At 45.4% G+C, this 20,151-nt stretch overlaps 1 protein-coding gene across 1 annotated transcript; it reads left to right on the top strand.

Moving 5' to 3' along the window:
- Window positions 1-11,154: 11,154 nt before the first annotated feature.
- On the top strand, window positions 11,155-16,100 carry LOC130401824 (uncharacterized). Its single transcript, XM_056605812.1, has 2 exons — window positions 11,155-14,937; window positions 15,068-16,100. Exon 1 carries the CDS (start codon window positions 12,591-12,593, stop codon window positions 14,232-14,234), a length of 1,644 nt encoding a protein of 547 aa, XP_056461787.1. The 5' UTR covers window positions 11,155-12,590; the 3' UTR covers window positions 14,235-14,937; window positions 15,068-16,100.
- The last annotated feature ends 4,051 nt before the right edge of the window (window positions 16,101-20,151 follow it).

Below are 20,151 nucleotides of genomic sequence, written 5' to 3'. Positions count from 1 at the left end.
AAACATTCTCCTCGACTTCGGTCTTGTTGACAGAATTATAACAGACCAAGGAATGGAATTTGTGAACGTATATAATTGTAATTTATATAATTTACTTATGTGTTCATAGCACTCTAGATAGTAGGTATTGTGGCAACCCAGGCCTTGCCAATTAACTTGATGCAGAGCACCTGAGGGCCAGTGAGAGAGCAGACCTTAGGCCCCGTTTACACAAAGGGAAAACGCAGACATTTCCACGCGGTTTGGCCTCATTTACACGAAAACGCCATTTCTATCACAGAAGACGATCATTTCTAAAAACTCCGGCCAAAGTGGGGATTTCTGAAAACGCTGGTTATGTGTTGTCGTGTCAACAGGGAGAAACAGGGTTTTAGGTTCTGAAGCGTCACATTATGCGCCAGGAAATGCTTAACGTCATATGAGCACCCTATGTTTAGTTTGTTTGTTACAGGAAGACGCTCGCATTATTCGTTGTTGTTGATTCTGAGGATTCATATTGGCTTGCATGGCTTTATCCTTCTCCCTACACTGCCTCTGTCACGTTAAAATTGTACCGGGGGTGAAAATTGTACCGGCCTAAGTCATAAATTGTCCGTTGCCAGGCAACGGACAACAGATTACGTAAGGGGTTGTCGTTGCCAGGCAGGTTTCATTCGCGCTCATGTTGCCGAAGACGAAATAATATAATACAGATAACGGATCGCTAGATAACACTTGTTTTTACTTTATATTTGTATTGCATTTAATTGTTTAATCGAATTTAGCTAGTCAACTGAGTGTTTAATGTGTATCATAGTCTAGCTAGCTTGTGTTAATTTAATTTCCTTAATTAAATTTAGAGAATAGATCATAGGAGAGCGAGAGCGAGAGCGAGAGAGAGATAGATAGATGAGCAGGCATTTACTAACTGGTAAATGTTTTTTATTATTATTATTCACGTTATCCCCATAACATTTAGCTATTACTGTGTAGGGAAATAGATAAATACAATGCAATACAATAGAAATATAAAGTTAGGAACGCTAATAAATGTAATTTGTAAAATAAGTGTTATCTGTCTTGTCGCGCTCAATGAACGAGTTCGCGAATGTTCAAGAACCTTCAACGTCATTCGACACGATTGTCTGTTGCCAGGCAGGTTTGGAATGGATTAGTATGGATGACGTAGGCCGGTACAATTTTCGCCCCCGGTACAATTTTAACGTGACACCGCCCATAGGTTTGGCAGTTATAATGGCGCTCGACGGCGTATTTATGCGTTTTGATGTAAACGACAACTTTTTTGAAAACTTTTTGAAAATGTGTTATTTTGGAAAACGAAGGGGGGGGGGGAATATTCGTTTCTATAAATACCCTGCGACGTATAAACGTGGCCTGAAACAGCATGCTCGAAGGCGCATTCAGGGCTCTCTTGGCTTGGGTGTGAGGAGAGACCAGCCGTTGGAACCAGGCAGTGGATCCCGCCAATTATCTTTTTGTTATTTTAAGTAAAAGATCCTTGTTTTGTATTATTAAAAGGGTCTTTGTGGCTTAAGAACTAAAGAGAATCGTGTGCTGTTTGAGGAGGCGGTCCAGTCCCCGAGCCGGGTTGCCACAGTATGTGTGAATGAATGAATCAGGGGGGTATACCACAAACCTCGCTGAACATACCCAGGCTTTCTTGGGAAAACCTGGCTCGACAGAGCCGCAACTCGCAATCAGAGTTAAATGGTACCACAACGCTCACTTTAGATTCAATAAGTTGAACCAGGTTTTCCGCTTTAGGTTCAATGCGCGTTCACATAAAAGGGGCGTTTCTCGCATCATTTGACTAACCCTTATGCAAAATAAATCGCGCGAGAGCGGTGTATTTCATCCAAGGCGAGCAGTGTATTATTATGAACTCCTACAAGGAATTCAAAGTTCAAATCACAGCCAAGGGGAACACGGTTGCCCATAATATGGCTATGTGAAATAAGTGGCTGCCTCTGCCATGAATCGTCCCCCCCAAGTTGCGTACGGCAAAAACCTGTTACTTTATGCAACTAATTGCTGACTCAAAAGGGGAAAGCAATGAGCCCCGGGCTTAAGCCCGGTTCACTCCGCGGTTACCTATTGATCTCTGGCCTCTACAACTGAATCACGCGCTATTGCCCGTCAAGTGGGCGTGGCCTATGTCAAGTGGGCGTGGCCTATGTGACGTATTAGCCTCGGCTTCCTCACCTGTCTGAGGTGCTGCCTTCTGTGGATGGAGTAGCTATTGCAGCCTTCAGTAAGGTCCTGCTCCCCTTGTGGCTATGTACAGTATTTACGGCTTATATGTTCGGTCCTGCTTCCTAATGGCTATGTGGGGGCAGCTTATGTGCTTAAAATACAAACATATTAAAGATTTATATCAAAGCGAGATTGGTAAAGATATAATGGAGTTACGGCAAAGGCCAAGGATTATTTTGGATAGGATTCTTAAATTATTAAACACAGTTCTGTTGTTCAAGTGCCAGTGACTCATGTTGTCAACTGCTCCATCAGAAGTAATGAATTTCCTGTGCCCCGGAAAAAGGCAATTATAACTTCCATTCACAAGTCTGGTTCAGCGGACCTGGGGCCTGTACTACGAAGCTCGATTAGAGGGTTAGCGAGATATGTTGAGCTGAAAGCCTGGGTTAGCTGTACCACTTAAATCTCTTTAAGCGTCGCTGTATCACCATGGTGACTTATGCTCGCAACCAAACCTGGTCGGGAGCAGCTTTTCAGCTTAGTCTACCTGGAGATCCGCTACTTAAATCGGTGTGCGCAGCTTCCTAGCCCCTCCTCCGACAATGGCGTCGCCATTTTTGGTTGTTCCCGTGGACCTCTGTGCACTATTCGTACAGGCGTCTCTCTGGAGAGTCAGAACCGATCCCCTGGCATTGTCTGACGATATTCTTTAGAGATACAGATTCTCATCAGAGGGTATTCGTTATTTGATCGTCCTTGTTGGCCCGTATGTAGGTAATGCTACACAAAGAAGCCGTGCACTTACTGTTGCGCAGTGTGTCTGTGTTTCAAGTTCAAAGGTGGCCCAACGTTCAACGTACATTAACCTTGTATAGTCAAGTGCCGTGTTGTCCATTATCCCTTACATAACCGCTATGTCAGTGACACAATTAGGCCTAGGCATTTTTTTATTCTCCAAATTCATATTATAGCTGGGAGAATTGTTAAAGAAAAATCTCCTCCATAGTCGCCCTGGAGTCACAGGCCGACAGAGTCTCCTGCAAGAATCTAGGGAAACCTAGACATTCTTTCCAAAGATTAAACATTTAGAAGATACGTGACACTTTGCTTTGATACTTATATACCTCTGATTGGAGATTGATTGTCGGCGGCTCCTCCGGCGGTTTGTACCTTCAACTAAAAATGACACCATTAATTTACACTTCATCATTTCACATTTGATTAGCAAGACAATTATTTATGTCCATTGCCAATACATGAATACATTCTCATTTCAAATGCCTTGGATGTCGAGGCAGTGGGTTCAGAGGACATCCCCCCCTTCCACTCCTACCATCATCGGCCGACCTTCGTTATTAATTGGCGAGAGCCAGCTCCTCCGAAGTGGTGAAGGGCGGTGGAGAAGTCCCCCTCCCAGTCGTATTAATTTGGGTTTTCTTTTTATTTGCTACAAGTAATCAACATGAGATTAAAGGTTGGAGCCTAGGCCATTGCAAATCATAGGCTAGATTCACCTGCAATTATTCAAATGGATGCTTACAACTTACCACATTGAATAATATTTTTATATTTATTTTTGACTTGGCCCCATGTTCGTAGGAGCGTGCTGGCACCACATCTATGGGGGTAAATGGCATGATGATAGCTACATGATATTCTTTAGACAATATGCAGAATCTTTTCACTTACGAATTAACACGGTCGGCTATTTTTTGCCAGCACCCTAGTCATATTATGGGCAACGGTGTTCCCCTTGGCTGTGATTTGAAATTTGAATTCCTCGTAGGAGTTCATAATAATACACTGCTCGCCTTGGGTGAAATACACCGCTCTCGCTCGATACATTTTTCAAAAGGGTGAGTCAAATGATGCGATAAACGCCCCTTTTGTGTGAACGCGCATTGAACCTAAAGTGGAAAACCTGGTTCAACTAATTTAATCTAAAGTTAGCGTCGTGGTACCATTTAACTCTGATTGCGAGTTGCTTCTGTCGAGCCAGGCTTTCCCAAGGAAGCCTGGGTATGTTCAGCAAGGTTTGGGGTATACCCCCCAGGTCTCTAATTTTCTGCCAATTTCTATGTTACCTGCACCCTCAAAAGTTTTTGAGAAAACTGTTGCTAAACAACTTGTTGATTACTTATAAAAATAAACATCTAGATGAGGGGAATGTAGTGGTGGCGATCCCTGTTTGGACACCCCTGCCTTAGCCCATGAGGCGAAACCTAGACGTCATAACTAACAATGCATGAAATAGAACGATTGTAGGCGTAGCTGTCTAGTTTCCCACCTGCTGTACCCTCCAAATGCTGAAAGAATAGCGTGGAGGATGGGCTGCGATATGCGCCGCCTTATATACACGGTGCCGTGGGAAATGTGGGCGGTGCCCACGTTGATTGGTACAGTTGAAATGTTCAGTGCGCGCAAGCACGCGCACAGGACAAGCCCATATGGCGAAGCCTAGACGGGTACGCCTACAATCGTAGAACTAGAGTTATAATATCATAACTATCGTTCGATCCTGTTCCCATTTGGCTATGTGGAGGTAATGCAACTCGTGTGTTCGATCTTGCTCCCATGTGGCTATGTGGGGGTCATGCAGCTTGTGTGTTCGATCCTGCTTCCTAGTGGCTATGTGGGGGTAATGCAGCTTGTGTGTTCGATCCTGCTTCCTAGTGGCTATGTGTGTGCAGCTTTTGTGCTTAAAATACGTAACAGGCTAAACATAGCCTTTTTAAGCGTATTGTCCGGCACAATCATAGCTTTTTAAACATTCTTCTATCAATGGCTATGAAGCATCAGCTGATAGCATACAACCAACATGATCCCAGTGTTGTGAGACCTGTGTTGCAGGCCACACATCGCAGCTTAAGATGCTCCACCACCAGGCTGCGGAACAGCTTCCTACCTCAAACTGTCAGGATGCTCAATGCACCAGCGTCCCAGATCTTCTCACTGGACTTTATTTATTATTTATTTATTTATTCATCATTGGGACGTTTGTTTGTTTGTTTGTTTGTTTGTTTGTTTGAAATGTATGTTTGATCTTGATCCGTGAGAAACGCCTTCTCGTTTTGTTGTTCAATCAACAAAATGACAATCGATTTGATTTGATTTGATTTTGATTTGATTTGATCTATAGTAGATGTTGCTGTGCTAAGAGAAGAGATCCAGAAAGCACTACAAGATAAATTCCCAACTGATATGCATATCCAAATAGCCAACAATGAGGTGTACATTGGCTAAAGTATGCAGTTGGAATGGTTCTGACTAATGGATCAACAGGTGGTCTCACCGATTTTGGAGTTAATCCAAATAGTTGTTGTGAAGGGCACACTTCTATTCATTGTGAAAAGCTTGATTGCTTGGTCGGTTGAACATCTCAGGAGCTTTATCCTTGAGAAAACAAGCACTGTGAAAGTGCTAGAGCCTTCAGAGCTGTCTGACATGTTCCCATTAACAGGGTATCTGCAGGTTTCAGCAAGTCAAATTTAAGACCTTTTAAGACCTTTTTAATACCACCTTGAATGAAATTTAAGACCTTAAACCCGCGATGGTGGGGGGGATCCCGCTGTATTACAACCCAAGCATAGCATGTGTGTCACTCAATGAGACTCATTCAAGTTTACTTTCTGTCTGTTTATTGAACATAAAGTGATACTCCAGGGCTCCAGACTAACTTTTTCCTTGGGTGCACTGGTGCGCCTACATTTTTAATTTGGGTATTTATGGTGCACCCAAGTTGTGAGTTGTTGAGAGGGGGGGGCTCATTTTGGATGAAAGGCGCTAGTCCGAAGCGAGTTATATACGCCGTTTTGTCCCTTCCAGCAGTAAAGGTGCTCGCGATTTGAGAGTCAGGGAACATCAAACCGAAGAGAACTCCTATCCCCTCATTCGAGTTGTAGGACTGGTGGTTGACCACTGTGTTTAGAATCCACAACACCTCCGCTTTCAGTGTTGGTGTCGCACCAAATGCTACCCTCAGGTCAGTGCTAGCAGCGCGGACCGTCTGCGGCGGTGGCGCCGGGGCAGAGATGCAAAACGTAGAAATGGCTGGGGTCTGTGTGTGGCTCCTGGCAGAGGTTTTATGTTTTTGGCTCTGCATATGGCTGACGACAGCCTTAATCCCCATGGTGCCGAGCTTGAATGTAGGCTACTTTTGCACGGAATGCATCTGGCCTGTTCTTCCAGCCAACTGACGTTGAACTTGCATTTACCCATTGTTGCAGACTAGCTAGCAAGCGCGCAGACATCCGTTTATATATGCAGCTAGCAAGAAAGTAGCCCCTCGTACATCTCCTTCCCGAAAAGTCCCGCGAGAAAAAAATAAAATAAAATAACCCTGCCCCGACAAATTTAAGACCGAGTTATAAATTTAAGACCAGCATATGACATTTTTGACGAATTTAAGACTTTTTAAGGCCTTAAATTTAGAAAAATGAATTTAAGACTTTTTAAGACTTTTAAGACCTCCGCGGACACCCTGTGGACCTCTTTGCCTTGGAGGAGTCGGCGCATTGCCCCCTCTGGTTCTCCTGGGCAGAAGCGTCCAGCCCTTTAGGGCAGGACGCGCTGGTGCACGATTGGCCGGACAGGCCTCTTTATGCGTATCCACCATTGCCTCTGGTTCTGCCGACACTCCAGAGGGTCCTTTTACAGGGCCACCGGCTCCTTCTGGTGGCCCCCTTTTGGCCGGGGAGGCTCTGGTATCCACTGCTGCTCAGGCTCTGCTGCAGCTCGCCATGGCGCCTCCCCGACAGGAGGGATCTCCTGTCCCAGCTGGGGGGTCAGATCTGGCATCCCGACCCCTCTCGCCTACAGCTCTGGGCTTGGCCACTGCAGGGCCCGACCCACTGCTGAGGGAGTGCACTGCGGCTCTCAGGGGTACGGTCATGAGTGCCAGGGCACCATCGACCAGGTTGCAGTACGGAAACAAGTGGAAGCTGTTCTCCAACTGGTGTGCGGCTAGGGCCGTGGATCCAGTGCACTGCGCTGTGACCATGGTGCTGGAATTTCTGCAGTCCCTCCTGGATAGTGGCCGGTCGCACTCTACCTTGAGGGTCTATGTCGCTGCCATCTCCTCCCTACATGATAGGGTTGACAGCGCCACGGTAGGGTGCCACAGATTAGTGTCCCTCTTTCTTAGAGGGGCTTTGAGGCTGCGTCCCCCTACAGCCATGCGGTCTCCAGCATGGGACCTGCCGCTGGTGCTGGAAGCCTTGTCATCGCCTCCCTTCGAGCCTTTGGGTCAAGGGGGGTTGAAGTGGCTGTCCATGAAGGCTGCCTTTTTACTCGCCATAACATCTGCCAAGCGGGTCGGGGAGTTGCATGCCCTATCAGTGAGTGATACATGCCTGAGGTGGAACTCTGATGGCTCGGGTGTCACTCTATGGCCGAATGTTGCGTTCCTGCCAAAGGTGCTGCCACGCAATCACCTTAACCAGCCCATCCAGTTAGCACGCTTTGACCCCCCTTCTGGGGAGGGTGGGTCTGAGCTGCTGTGCCCGGTGCGGGCCCTTAGGGCTTATATTTCTGCTACCGCCGGTATTCGCCAGTCAGAGCAGCTTTTTGTTTGCCATGGTGGCCCTAACAGGGGTCGTGCTTTAACAAAGCAGAGGCTGTCCCACTGGATTGTGGAGACCATAACGCATGCCTACGGGGCCAGTGGCCGCCCCCCGCCATCCAGGGTGAGGTGTCACTCAACCAGGAGCGTCTCAACATCATGGGCTGCCCTGAGAGGGGTGCCCCTGGGGACTATCTGCCGCGGCGTCATGGGCGTCGCCTAGCACATTCTCCAGGTTCTACGGGTCAACGTTGCCACTCCCCATCCAATGGGCGTGGCCCTGATGCCAAGCTCTGCTGTCTCTGGTCAGTAGGTGAGCGCCTTGATTCTTTGTGACGTTGTTGGTATTGGCCATCCAGTGCTTAATGCACCGCCTCTGGCAGTCAGTAAGGATGAAATAGAACGCAGAGTTACGTATGTAACTCCGGTTCTATGAATCCTGGATGACCGCCAGAGTTACAGGTCACTCAGAAGTCTCGTGGTTCGCGAGAAGATTCTGGGAACAGATCCTCTGTCGATACCGGGCTATATAGCCAATCCGGTGTCACGAGGGTCACATGTGACCTTGTTGGTATAGGTACTCGAACTGCGCATGCGCGAGACTGATAAATCCAGTGCTTAATGCACCGCCTCTGGCGGTCATCCAGGATTCATTGAACCGGAGTTACATACGTAACTCTGCGTTTGTTTGCATAATAAAAATAAGACATAGGCCTAGGCTACATTTTATGAGGCAATATCAGTTTAACATTTAACATTGTAGGCCTAACCAAAGTCGATAGGAAGGGTTTGTGAATGGACAAGCAACAAAATAGTTATTTTTTGGATATTTAAATTGGTTTTGGGGCCAATCATACGATTTCGGTTTACACCAAAAGTCCTCTAACAAAAATAAAATATATATTTTGAGATTAACAAACAAAATGAACCACCCTTAATTTAATTAATTATTTAATTAATATGTTATTCTATACATTATCCGTTACATATTTGAATGCCCTCTTTCATAGATATGACACCACCATCACTGGGGCGTGGGAACAATTCTCCATGTCCATATCGGGCGGGGAGGGTGCTTATTGACAGTATAGCCTACACTAGACATAAATAGGAAGCTTGCAATGAGCATTTAAATCACCAGGAATTAAATAACCCTGCCTCGTTCAATCAATGAACCTGGTGTTTTGCTTTCGCTGCGTCAATGTCCGTGCGCATCTCTCAGAGTGACGTATTTAATTAATTATTATATAGCTACCTGTTTATATTCTGAGAAATGCTCCCATCCAAAAGGCATGGGTTTACATTTCGTTCTGCAGTACGAATAAAGTCGGACAATCATGCTCTGGGACACGATTCAATTGATTAATCTTCCTGAGCATGAGCACGAAATGTATTTGAGGAGGTCTGCTGAAAAAAAAGGGGATATCAGAGTATCTCTAATACTTAATTTACCCTTTGGTGCATATGTTGTTTTGACACATACATAAGAGGGTGCCCTGTACCAGCGCACACCCCTTCTATAGTAAAATAAAATATCCCAATTGAAAGGCTATGGTTTGTGTTCTGTGTAGCACAAAATAAGTCAGACAACCGTGCTCTGGGACACAGTTCAATTGATTATTTTCGTGAGCATGAGCACGATACATAATAGAGTGTGTACCACACTATCTGCTGCCAAAATTGTAGTATCCATATTCGATAATACAAAGCATGGACCCTTTGTTGCATTTGTGGTTTTGACGCATAGCCTACCTAGGGTGCACTGTACTTTCTGCCACACCCCTTCTGAAGCGCTCTCTCTCTCTCTCTCTCTCTCTCTCTGACAATTTAAGTGATTCCGTGAGACCACCACGGACTGTGAGTTAAGCACCCGTGGTCAACTCGCTCGTTGAAACGGGGATCTGTGTGTGAGCCACGGAATAACAGTGTCATTTACTTGCATTGGAGCAACTTCCGAGGACACATCAAGGACAATTTAAGTGTTTCAGTGAGACCACCACGGGTTTTGAATTAAGCCCCCGTGGTCGACTCGCAAGTTGAAACGGGGATCTGTGTGTGAGCCACGGAACATCAGTGTCATTAACTTGCATTGGAGCGAATTCCGTGGCCACATCACGGAAATCGGCGTGTTTCCGTGATGTGGCCAGGGATTTCGAGTTAAGCGTCCGTAGTCATTACACAGATTCCTGTGAGACCTGGTTGCCACATAGCCTCTAGGAAGCAGATTCAAACACACAAGCTGCATTACCCTCACATAGCCACTAGGAAGCAGGATCGAACACTTAAGCTGCAATAACTACTTTAGCCACAGATGGCAGCACCTTTAGACAGGGGCGGAGCCATTACGTCTCCATTGCCACGCCCACTACATAGGCCACGGCCACTTGACGGCCTCTAGCGGGTGATTCGAAGTGAAGAGGCCAGAGATCTTAGGTACACCCGCGGAGAGACATGTGCCGTGTTCCAATACCCGTACTGTCCGTACTTACTAGCCAAAATTTGAGTATGCAGTACGTTCCAATTCAGATCCGGCGAAAAGAAGTATACTTCAAAGACCCGGATGCCGTACTCAAAACGGGCTAATCGTGAAGTGTGGATCGAAGGACACTCCCCGTACTCAACGGCAGCCATCTTAGCTACGTAGCGGAAGAGGCGGAGCCAGGCTGAGCCAAAGTCGGCGCATTTTCCACATAGCCTGCATTAATAGAGTCATTTTGTAGTTTTTATAGCTGCTAGGCGTAAAGAGTTCACCGTTCAAAGTGGGATGTTTATTGCGGGGGAGGAGCCACAGCGGCAGTCGTGATCGTCATTTCCGGTAAGTGCACCACAGAGTACTCGATTTGGAACAGCACTCACATCTGAAAAATTAGCGTACTCAAGTGAGTACGGATAGTGCAGATAGTGTACTTCCTTTAAGTATACTCATGGAAGTACGGGTATTGGAACACGGCCATGGGCTTTTGCCCGTGGCTCGAAGTAGCTCACGTTATTTCTCTCACACGTGTTAGACACGCTTCCTCTCCTTTTGCTCCATAGTTACCATACCGAAATACTTTAACAAATAAAGTAACCTAAAAAGATATCCGGATTTTACCACTTTCCTTGAAGAATGCTGCACATCCAAATCCATGAGACCCACAGATAATCTAAATTTTTTTAATTTTGTCAAATGATTTTGTATTTTTTACTTTCAATGCATGCTGCAAATATATGTCACCTTTCACTTTTATGCTAACGAAAATTGTATAACTTTGTCACATATAACTAGAAGTATTAGTTTGGATTTTTATGAATGCTTTTATCGGGGTCATCCCTATGTTCCCCGGGCCCTATGTTCCCCGCTCAGGGAACATAGGACCCTTTTTAAAAAAAAAAAAGAAGGTCCTATGTTCCCCGTTTTTCCCAAAAAGGGTCCTATGTTCCCCTGTAGCCATAAATACCGGGGAGCATAGGACCCTTTTTGGGAAAAGCGGGGAACATTGGTGATGGTTGCCGTTTGCCGTTTGGGCTTCTCTGGGTTTGTTTACCGGCGTATGAATAGACTGCGTCAGGTTCTCCGATGTCTCTCCCTCTTCCACAAAAGGTAAAGACATGCAATGGTAGTTATCTCGGCCGGAATTTGGCAGTAATGGTGGAAAACAGACCGGGGAACATTGAACCTGTTACGTATTTTAGGAACATAAGCTGCCTCCACGTAGCCTCTAGGAAGCAGATTCAAACACACAAGCTGCATTACCCTCACATAGCCACTAGGAAGCAGGATCGAACACTTAAGCAACTACTTTAGCCACAGATAGCAGCACCTTTAGACAGGGGCGTAGCCATTACGTCACCCCGGCCACGCCCACTTGACGTCCTCTAGCCAGTGTTGCCAACTTAGCGATTTTATCGCTATATTTAGCTACTTTTCAGACCCCTTTGGCGACTTTTTTTCAAAACAGCGACAAGCGACAAATCTAGCTCCTTTTTCAGCTGTTATTGGTGACTTTTGGCGACTTTTTGAGGTGGAAGCACTATCGCTATTACCTCTTCACAACGAGCACCGGGTGCCTGCGCGGCCCCTCCCCCGTCTCAAAGCACTTACAGGCAGCCCAGTCCTCGTCAGTGTTGCCAACTTAGCGATTTTGTCGCTATATTTAGCTACTTTTCAGACCCCTTTGGCGACTTTTTTTCAAAACAGCGACAAGCGACAAATCTAGCTCCTTTTTCAGCTGTTATTGGTGACTTTTAGCGACTTTTTGAAGTGAAAGCACTATCGCTATTACCTCTTCACAACGAGCACCGGGTGCCTGCGCGGCCCCTCCCCCATCTCAAAGCACTTACAGGCAGCCCAGTCCTTGTGCATCAGTCCCTCCCAGCTGCTCTGGAGACGTTCACGCCTCGGCATCCGGGCTGCAAATGAATCCGCGTCACCACGTGACGCGTCTCGGCCAGCAAGCCGCCGCCGACTGATCCCGCCCCCTGACGTAATTCCCGCCAGGGCGGGAAAATGTAATATTTTCTTTGTCTAAATAAAATAATAAATCGCATTGACTCACACTGCCTCAGCCCTCAGGTAGGTTCAGTCACTTCACCTCACCTCGTCCACTGCGTGAGTGTGTGTGTGTCTTTACCATGTCGCAGTCAAAACTTTATCAACAAAAATATAGGAAAGAGTGGGAAGCAAACACTGCTTTTAAGGGCTGGTTAAAGCCGTTTATTGGAGACGATAAACGAGCATACCGTTGCTATTGCAAAGTCGATTTCTGTGCCAAACTCAGTGATGTGAAGAAACACAGTTCAACCCAAAAGCATATTCAAAAGGCACAAATCGGCTCAAACAACGCTGCCATTTATGGTAAGCAAAATTGATGTCTCCAAAAAGGCTGAGGCTACTATAGCGTTAGCAATTGCTGAACACTGCTCCCTCCTTGCATGCGACCACATTGGGGAAGCATGTAGGTCAGCTTTTTCCGACTCTGCTGCTGCTACGCATTTCAGAATGCACAGGACTAAGTGCACTGAAATGATCAATGGTGTCCTAGCACCTTACTTTTTGAAAAAGTTGGTGGCAGATGTGGGTGAGCAGCATTTTAGCCTCCTCGATGAGGCCACAGACATCAGTGTGTCTAAGTACCTGGGTGTTGTCATCAGATACTTCAGTGAAACTAAAGGGACAGTGGTTTCAACATATCTGGGGCTTGTTGAGTTGGACGGAGGAGATGCCCATTCTATTGCCCGTGCTTTGTTGGCTTTTTTGGAAAAGTGCTCTCTTGTTAAAGAGAAACTCCTAGGGATAGGCACTGACAATGCCTCTGTAATGACAGGGATAAATAATGGTGTCCATACAGTTCTCAAACAGGAGTATGGCCTTAAAGACCTTGTCCTCATTCGATGTGTGTGTCACTCCCTGCAGCTTGCGGTTACTCCTGCATCCAATGACACAATGCCACGCAGTGTGGAGTATCTGGTAAGGGAGACATATAAATGGTTTTCAGTGTCTCCCAAACGCAGGGAGGCCTACAAGGCCATTTACGAGACTATTAACTGTGGGGAGAAACCCTTACAAATTACAAAGGTGTGTGCCACATGTTGGCTCTCCATTGAACCCGCAGTGTCACGCATTTTGGACCAGTGGGAGGAGCTTAAGCTGCATTTTGAGGTCACCAAGTCCAGTGAACACTGCTACATGGCTGAGGTTTTACACTCCATGTACAGTGATCCTCAAAATGTCTTGTACTTGACTTTTTTGAAGTCAGTGCTGGGTGAGGTACAGTTGGCCATGAAGGCTTTTGAAGGAGAGCAGGTAGATCCTCTTAAGCTACTTGACAGCTTGGTAGGCCTCATCAAGTCTGTGAGCAGCAGGGTCCTGAATCCATTGGCAAAGGTTGATGTTCTTAAAGGGCCAATAGATGGATACATCAGTCCAATACCATACCTTGGTTACCTTTTTGACTCAAAGGCAGCTGAGCTCCACCTCGCGCCTGACAATGAACACAATGTCCGAAAACGGTGTGTCGCCTTCACCATCTCCCTCACAAATGAGTTGAGGATGAGACTGCTGGACAACATTGAGACATTGAAATACATGTCAGTTTTCAATGTAGAGAAAACTCTTAAATGCAGCAAGAGCCCTGGAGAAATGGTGAAAATAGCCAAGCTCCTTGGCTACGCACCTGAAGTAATCGACAAGATTGTCCAACAATGGCGTGCCATTCATCTCAGTGACTGGATGGAGAAAAAAAACACACTGGGCTTCTGGAGTGAGATCTGGAAGTTCAGGGACGCAGCTGGTATCAACCCATTTCAGGAACTTGCCATGGCTGCTGTGTCTGTGTTGTCATTGCCACACTTGAATGCTGAAGTTGAGAGAGTGTTCAGCCAGATGAGTGTGGTAAAAAGCAAACTCAGGAACCGGATGTCCTTGCAGACCTTAAACTCCATCCTATACATCCGATATGGATTAAAGCTGTCAGGTGATGCTTGCTTTGAGCACTAGGGTTGGGCATCGAGCATCGAATGGAACCTGGACTAACATTCCGGTTCTCCCGGATTCGTTCAAATTTTAAAATTTCGATTCATAGTTTCGATGCCCAGTCCGCTGACCGGAAGAAGAAGCCGCCGAACAGTAAAGAAGAAGCTTCCGGAGAACCCGCCAAACTGTGTGTGCGCGCGTAAACATGGAAACTGTGCGGCGGCGCTCGAAAGTGTGGCTTAACTTCACTAAAATAAATGACAAGTCGGCTCGGTGCAACATTTGCAAAACAATTATATCGTGCAAAGGCGGGTGTACCACCAACATGATCAAACATCTCCGGGGTCATGGTGCACAGATAACTGATTGCCCCGTCTTTGACGCGCTGCGCCGGCCATCCTCCGTTGCCACTTCCTCCACTGCCTCTACCTCCGCTGCCTCTACCTCCGGCTCCGACCCTCACCCTAGCACTGCACTATCGGGTTAGCAACAAATACGTAAACGGTTGGTCAACTCAAATGTAAATACCAAGCTAACATTAGCCCATGTATTTTTTCATAGCCATACGACCTGAAATTGCAACCGTTAGCCAGGCAGTTACTCCGTTCAGCATAGCGTCCAAGGGAAAGATGTCGGTGCAACAAGTGCAAGAGTGCCACAGAAAGGTTACAGCCTTTATTGTAAAAAGGTTGCATCCCTTTTCAGATGTGGAATCACCAACATTTAGGTTAGTTAAACAGCATCAATAGAGCTAACTTAATTAATAGTCCACACAGAGCTAAAGTTAAAGTAACAGTGATATTATTATTATTTATTTTTTTAGTTTGTTTATGTTTTTAATTTGTTTATGTTTGCAGGGACATGGTGAAAGCCATCAACCCCAAGTACACACCACCTACCAGGGACTACTTGGCAAATAAATTAATACCATCTTGGTATGAGGTCGAGAAGTCAAATGTCATTACAGAGCTCAGTGACGTCTGCTCTGTTGCACTCATGTGATGGCTGGAGTAGCATCACACAGGACCATTACCTCACCATCACAGCACACTATATAGTGGAGGGCAAAATGCAGCAAAAAGTGCTAAAAACAAAAGCTGTGTACAAAGCACAGACTGGCTGTGTTGTGGCAGAGGAAATAAGTGATGTTCTGTCAAGAGTTTGGCATTTCCGGCAAAATTAAAGCAGTCACTGTAGATAATGCTGCCAATATGGATGTGACTATTCAAATTCATGGAGAAGTTCAGACTATTTCATCCAGAAAGACCTCTGGTTAGCTAGCTCATTTAAAACATGTAAACTTTTTTGACCCTGCCTCTTAAGAGAATCGGAATCGTTAGGAACCGGAATCGAAACGAGGAATCGGAACCGGAATCGTTCAAATTCAAACGATGCCCAACCCTATTGAGCACCAGCTGCCTGATCATGTTTTGAAGCTTTTTGGAACATCATCTGCTTATTCATTCAAGGTAGCTCCTACAGCTGAACCTGCAGTAGAGAGCCTTGACCAGAGTGACGATGACTCACTGGTTCTGTGAGCTAGCACAGCCTGTCTGTGTGTGGAGGGAGGTCTGGAGTAGGCCTAACTCTGCCATTTAGATTGTTAATATATATTGTATACAAAAATATGTTATGTTTAAAAATGTTCATGTTTAAATGTGACCTGTTCTAGGCTCCTACGCGGACCATAAGGTTGACTTAAGAAAAATAAAATAATAAAAACATATTAAAATAAAAACAATAAAAAAATAACTTTAGAAGGACTATCTCTGCAAGAGTGGGTCCATTTAGATTGTTAATGTATATTGTATACCAAAAAATGTTATGTTTTAAAATGTCAATGTTTTACTATGACTTGTTCGGCTCCTAAGTGGACCATAAAGTTAAAAACCAAACCAAACTTAATTAAAACAAAAATAATATAAAAAAAATATATAAAAAAATGTAACTCCGCCATAGTGTCCCTTTTTGGTCACTTTTGCCGGTCCCAAGCCCGGATAAAGGAGGAGGGTTGATATCTTTTTTTGTGTTTTTTTTTTTACTTCCGGTTATGCAAATTAGGCGATGACGTCATCTAGTGACTTCTAGCGACTTTTAGGAGAGCCAATAGCTACTTTCCCTACTGAAGAGTTGGCAACACTGGTCCTCGTGCAGCAGTCCCTCCCAGCTGCTCTGTTAGCAGGAGCTAACAGGAGACTTTCACGCCTCGGCATCCGGGCTGCAAATGAATCCGTGTCCTGGCCAGCAAGCCGCCGCCGACTGATCCCGGACCCTGACGTACAGTCAGGGCGGGAAAATGTAATATTTTCTTTGTCTAAATAAAATAATAAATCGCTGTGTTACATTGACTCACACTGCCTCAGGCTCAGTCACTTCACTGCCTCAGGCTCAGTCACTTCACTTCACCTGTGTCTTTACCATGTCGCAGTCAAAACTTTACCAACAAAAATATTGGAAAGAGTGGGAAGCAAACACTGCTTTTAAGGGCTGGTTAAAGCTGTTTATTGGAGACGATAAACGAGCATACTGTAGCTATTGCAAGGTCGATTTCTGTGCCAAACTCAGTGATGTGAAGAAACACAGTTCAACACAAAAGCATATTCAAAAGGCAAAGCCTTATAGGTCAGCTCAAACAACGCTGCCATTCATGGTAAACAAAATTGGGACCAAGAAAAAAAGAAAATTGAGTTGTTTTTTTATACGTCCAGTTATGCAAATTAGGCGATGACGTCATCTAGCAACTTCTAACGACTTTTAGGAGAGCCAATAGCTACTTTCCTTCCTGAAGAGTTGGCAACACTGCCTCTAGCGGGTGATTCGAAGTGGAGAGGCCAGAGACGATAGGTACACACCCGCAGAGAGACATGGGCCTTTGCCCGTGGCTCGAAGTAGCTCACCCTCTCTCTCTCTCACACGTGTTCAACACGCTTCCTCTCCTTTTGCTCCATAGTTACCATACCGAAATACTTTAACAAATAAAGTAACCTAAAAAGATATCCGGATTTGACCACTTTCCTTGAAGAATGCTGCAAACCCTTTTTTTTAAAAAAGGGTCCTATGTTCCCCAGTCTCATACAAAGAGGGGAACATAGGACCCGGGAAACAAAGGACCCGGGGAACATAGACAAGCTCCCCTTTTATCCATATGCTTATTGTTGTATTGTTGACAATGACCTGTATTTCCTATGAGACCCACCAAGGTGAATGCCGTCTCAGTATTAGGGGGACGCGTTGTGGTTTATCTCCCCTATGGAGTTTTTCCACTTCGGTTGGTGGTGTTGATGATTTTCCTACTTTGACTATGTCCTCGGTGTGGTAAATGGTGCTTATGACTTAAAAATCTTATATTATGGCCATCTGAGATGGCCAAGGAGGGATTTTTACGTATTTTAAGCACATAAGCTGCCCCCAGATAGCCATTAGGAAGCAGGATCTAACACACAAGCTGCATTACCCTCACATAGCCACTAGGAAGCAGGATCGAACACTTAAAGGCCATGGTGCAGGTTTTATTTTTTTCGAATTTGCGCAATTTGCTTGTTGGTAATAAACATTTTAATGGTTACCTATTGTATTTAATGTTGTTGGGTATCACAAAACGGAATTTAATACGAAAAAGTGGGTCATATTGGAGCGGTTTGCGATAGCTTCTAATTTCTCCCGGAAGACGTTGCATGACGTCACGGTAGGGAGACGACAGACGTAGCCCTTCGAGACCCATTGAGAGTAGAGAGTACGAGAGAGATAAGTAAGAGATAAATACATAGATACATATATAGATAGCCTAGATGGATAGACATATAGATAGACAGCATAGATAGATATATAGACCGATATAGATATAGACCGAGAGATAGGGAGACAGACAGACAGATAGCATAGCATAGCATAGCGAGTTAGGTAGGTGGGTAGGTAGGTGTAGATTTAGAATGGTGTACAACTGTGTTTGTGCTGGGTGTAATAACTCTAGCAAAACAGGACACAGGGACCATGCCTTTCCAAAGGACAAGGCAACCCTCAGACAGTGGGTACAGTTTGTCCACGTTAGACGGGCAGATTTTTCTATTCCCTCGGTCACAAAGAACTCCAAGGTCTGCAGCGCTCATTTCACGGAGGAGGATTACGACCAAGGGGATGTCAGGATGGTATCTCTCGGGTTAAAGAGGCTGGCACAGCTTATTCCGAACGCCGTGCCTTCTGTGTACACGCATCTCTCTGCCTGCCCTGCCCCGAGACCGAGAGGCACCAAGATCAGTGCCCCAGCCGCAAGCGAGAGCTGGCTATGGTAAGCCTCATGCTAATGTTTACAAGCTGTGCGTTAGCTAGCCCTGTGTATACTATATACCGTATTCCCTTTGACACCGCCTCCACTACAGTCATGACTCATGATCAGTCTGACATTAGAAAAGCATATTTCGTGATTCATGAATATGAACCAAAACAAAATTGTCCTGAAGTAAATGTCCAAAAGCTTGTCATATCTAACTAGAAAGCGCCATGGCTAGTGTTTGGATCACTGGCGCTCATCAAGCGGCTTTCACAACAGTGTGTGTGTGTTTGATTTAGTTGATGGATTTAATTGCCCTTTTCCTGATGGAAAGTGACTATTACGGTCCTCTTTCATATGTATTTAGACCTGACCGTGTCGCTGACGCTAATTTATTTACGCAAGATGTTGACAGATGCCTCACCGTGTGAGACCACGGACAGTGTCAATGCTGCTACGGTAGAGGACCCCTTGCCCTACTACACTTGTGACACTGGGACACAGTGTATTTTGAAGCCCCTTGGAAGGTCTCACGGTAAATCTTTATTTCATACTCTGGGGATCTCATAACATTCTGTTTACTGTAAATATGTTTGCTATAATTCATATGCAGGACAATTTCACGTGTGTTTCCACTGGAGAAAAAAAATCGGTCTATTTGTATGTCTACTGTGTGTGTGCCTACTAGTGATGCGCGAGAGGGCGTTTTTTTAACACCCGCCCCAACCCGACCCAATACATTTTCCAAACCGCCCCGCCCGACCCGTGGGGAATTCTGAAGCGGCCCGCCCGACCCTCACAATTTGACCCGCAAAAAAATAAAAATAATAATAACAACAAATAAAATAAAAAGCCTGGGGCTGAGGCTAAAGGCCAATTTCCACTGGAATCGGCACGGAAGCGGCACGGCAGCGAATCGCTCGCCGAAAATAATAGAAACCATTAAAGTGAACGTAGGCTATTCCACTGGATACGGCACCGGCACGGCACGGAACCGTCCCCAAACCGGCACTTCGTTTACGATACTTGCCTCTTCTATTTCTGAAAGTTGCCGGTTCGCTGCCGTGTCTCAGAACACGACTACAGCCAATCAGTTTGCCTTTGCGCTCACATCGATCCTTATGCAATTCACAGGGTATTGTAAAATTATACAGTCTATCTATGGTATGGTATCAATAGTTAATCAGTGGCAAAGAAGAATTGAAAGTCTGCGTCGATACCTCGCAAGTCCAGTGTCGCGAGTGGACGTTGCCATGACATCTACAAATCATAGGTCTACCGTATTTAATGGGTAATGTGTATGGTTGATTATAAGGTAGGCCTATGTATACATATATATATTATAATGTATATTATAATATATATGGTTTGAATATAACTTGTGAATAATATTGTATGAACACTTATTATAATTATGCACGTCTTGAGCCATCTGTCGGAACGTGGCCGTGCCGCTTCCAGTGGGGATTGCAGTACGGAACACAGCCGCTTCGCTGCCGTGGCGCTTCCGTGCCGATTCCGGTGGAAATTTGCCTTTTTGCCTAATTTAACACGTAACTAAATGAGAAGGATTTGCGCTAAATTCGCATTATTGTGAAACTTCAACGGCAGGTCTACATCAAACAACAACAACAACGACAGCTTTACGCAATTATTTATTGAAGAACTGTTAAC

Source organism: Gadus chalcogrammus, chromosome 13, assembly GCF_026213295.1.
Source record: "Gadus chalcogrammus isolate NIFS_2021 chromosome 13, NIFS_Gcha_1.0, whole genome shotgun sequence".
Taxonomy (NCBI): domain Eukaryota; kingdom Metazoa; phylum Chordata; class Actinopteri; order Gadiformes; family Gadidae; genus Gadus; species Gadus chalcogrammus.
Note: the sequence above shows the minus strand (reverse complement) of the source record. Positions and strands in the feature narration are given on the sequence as shown.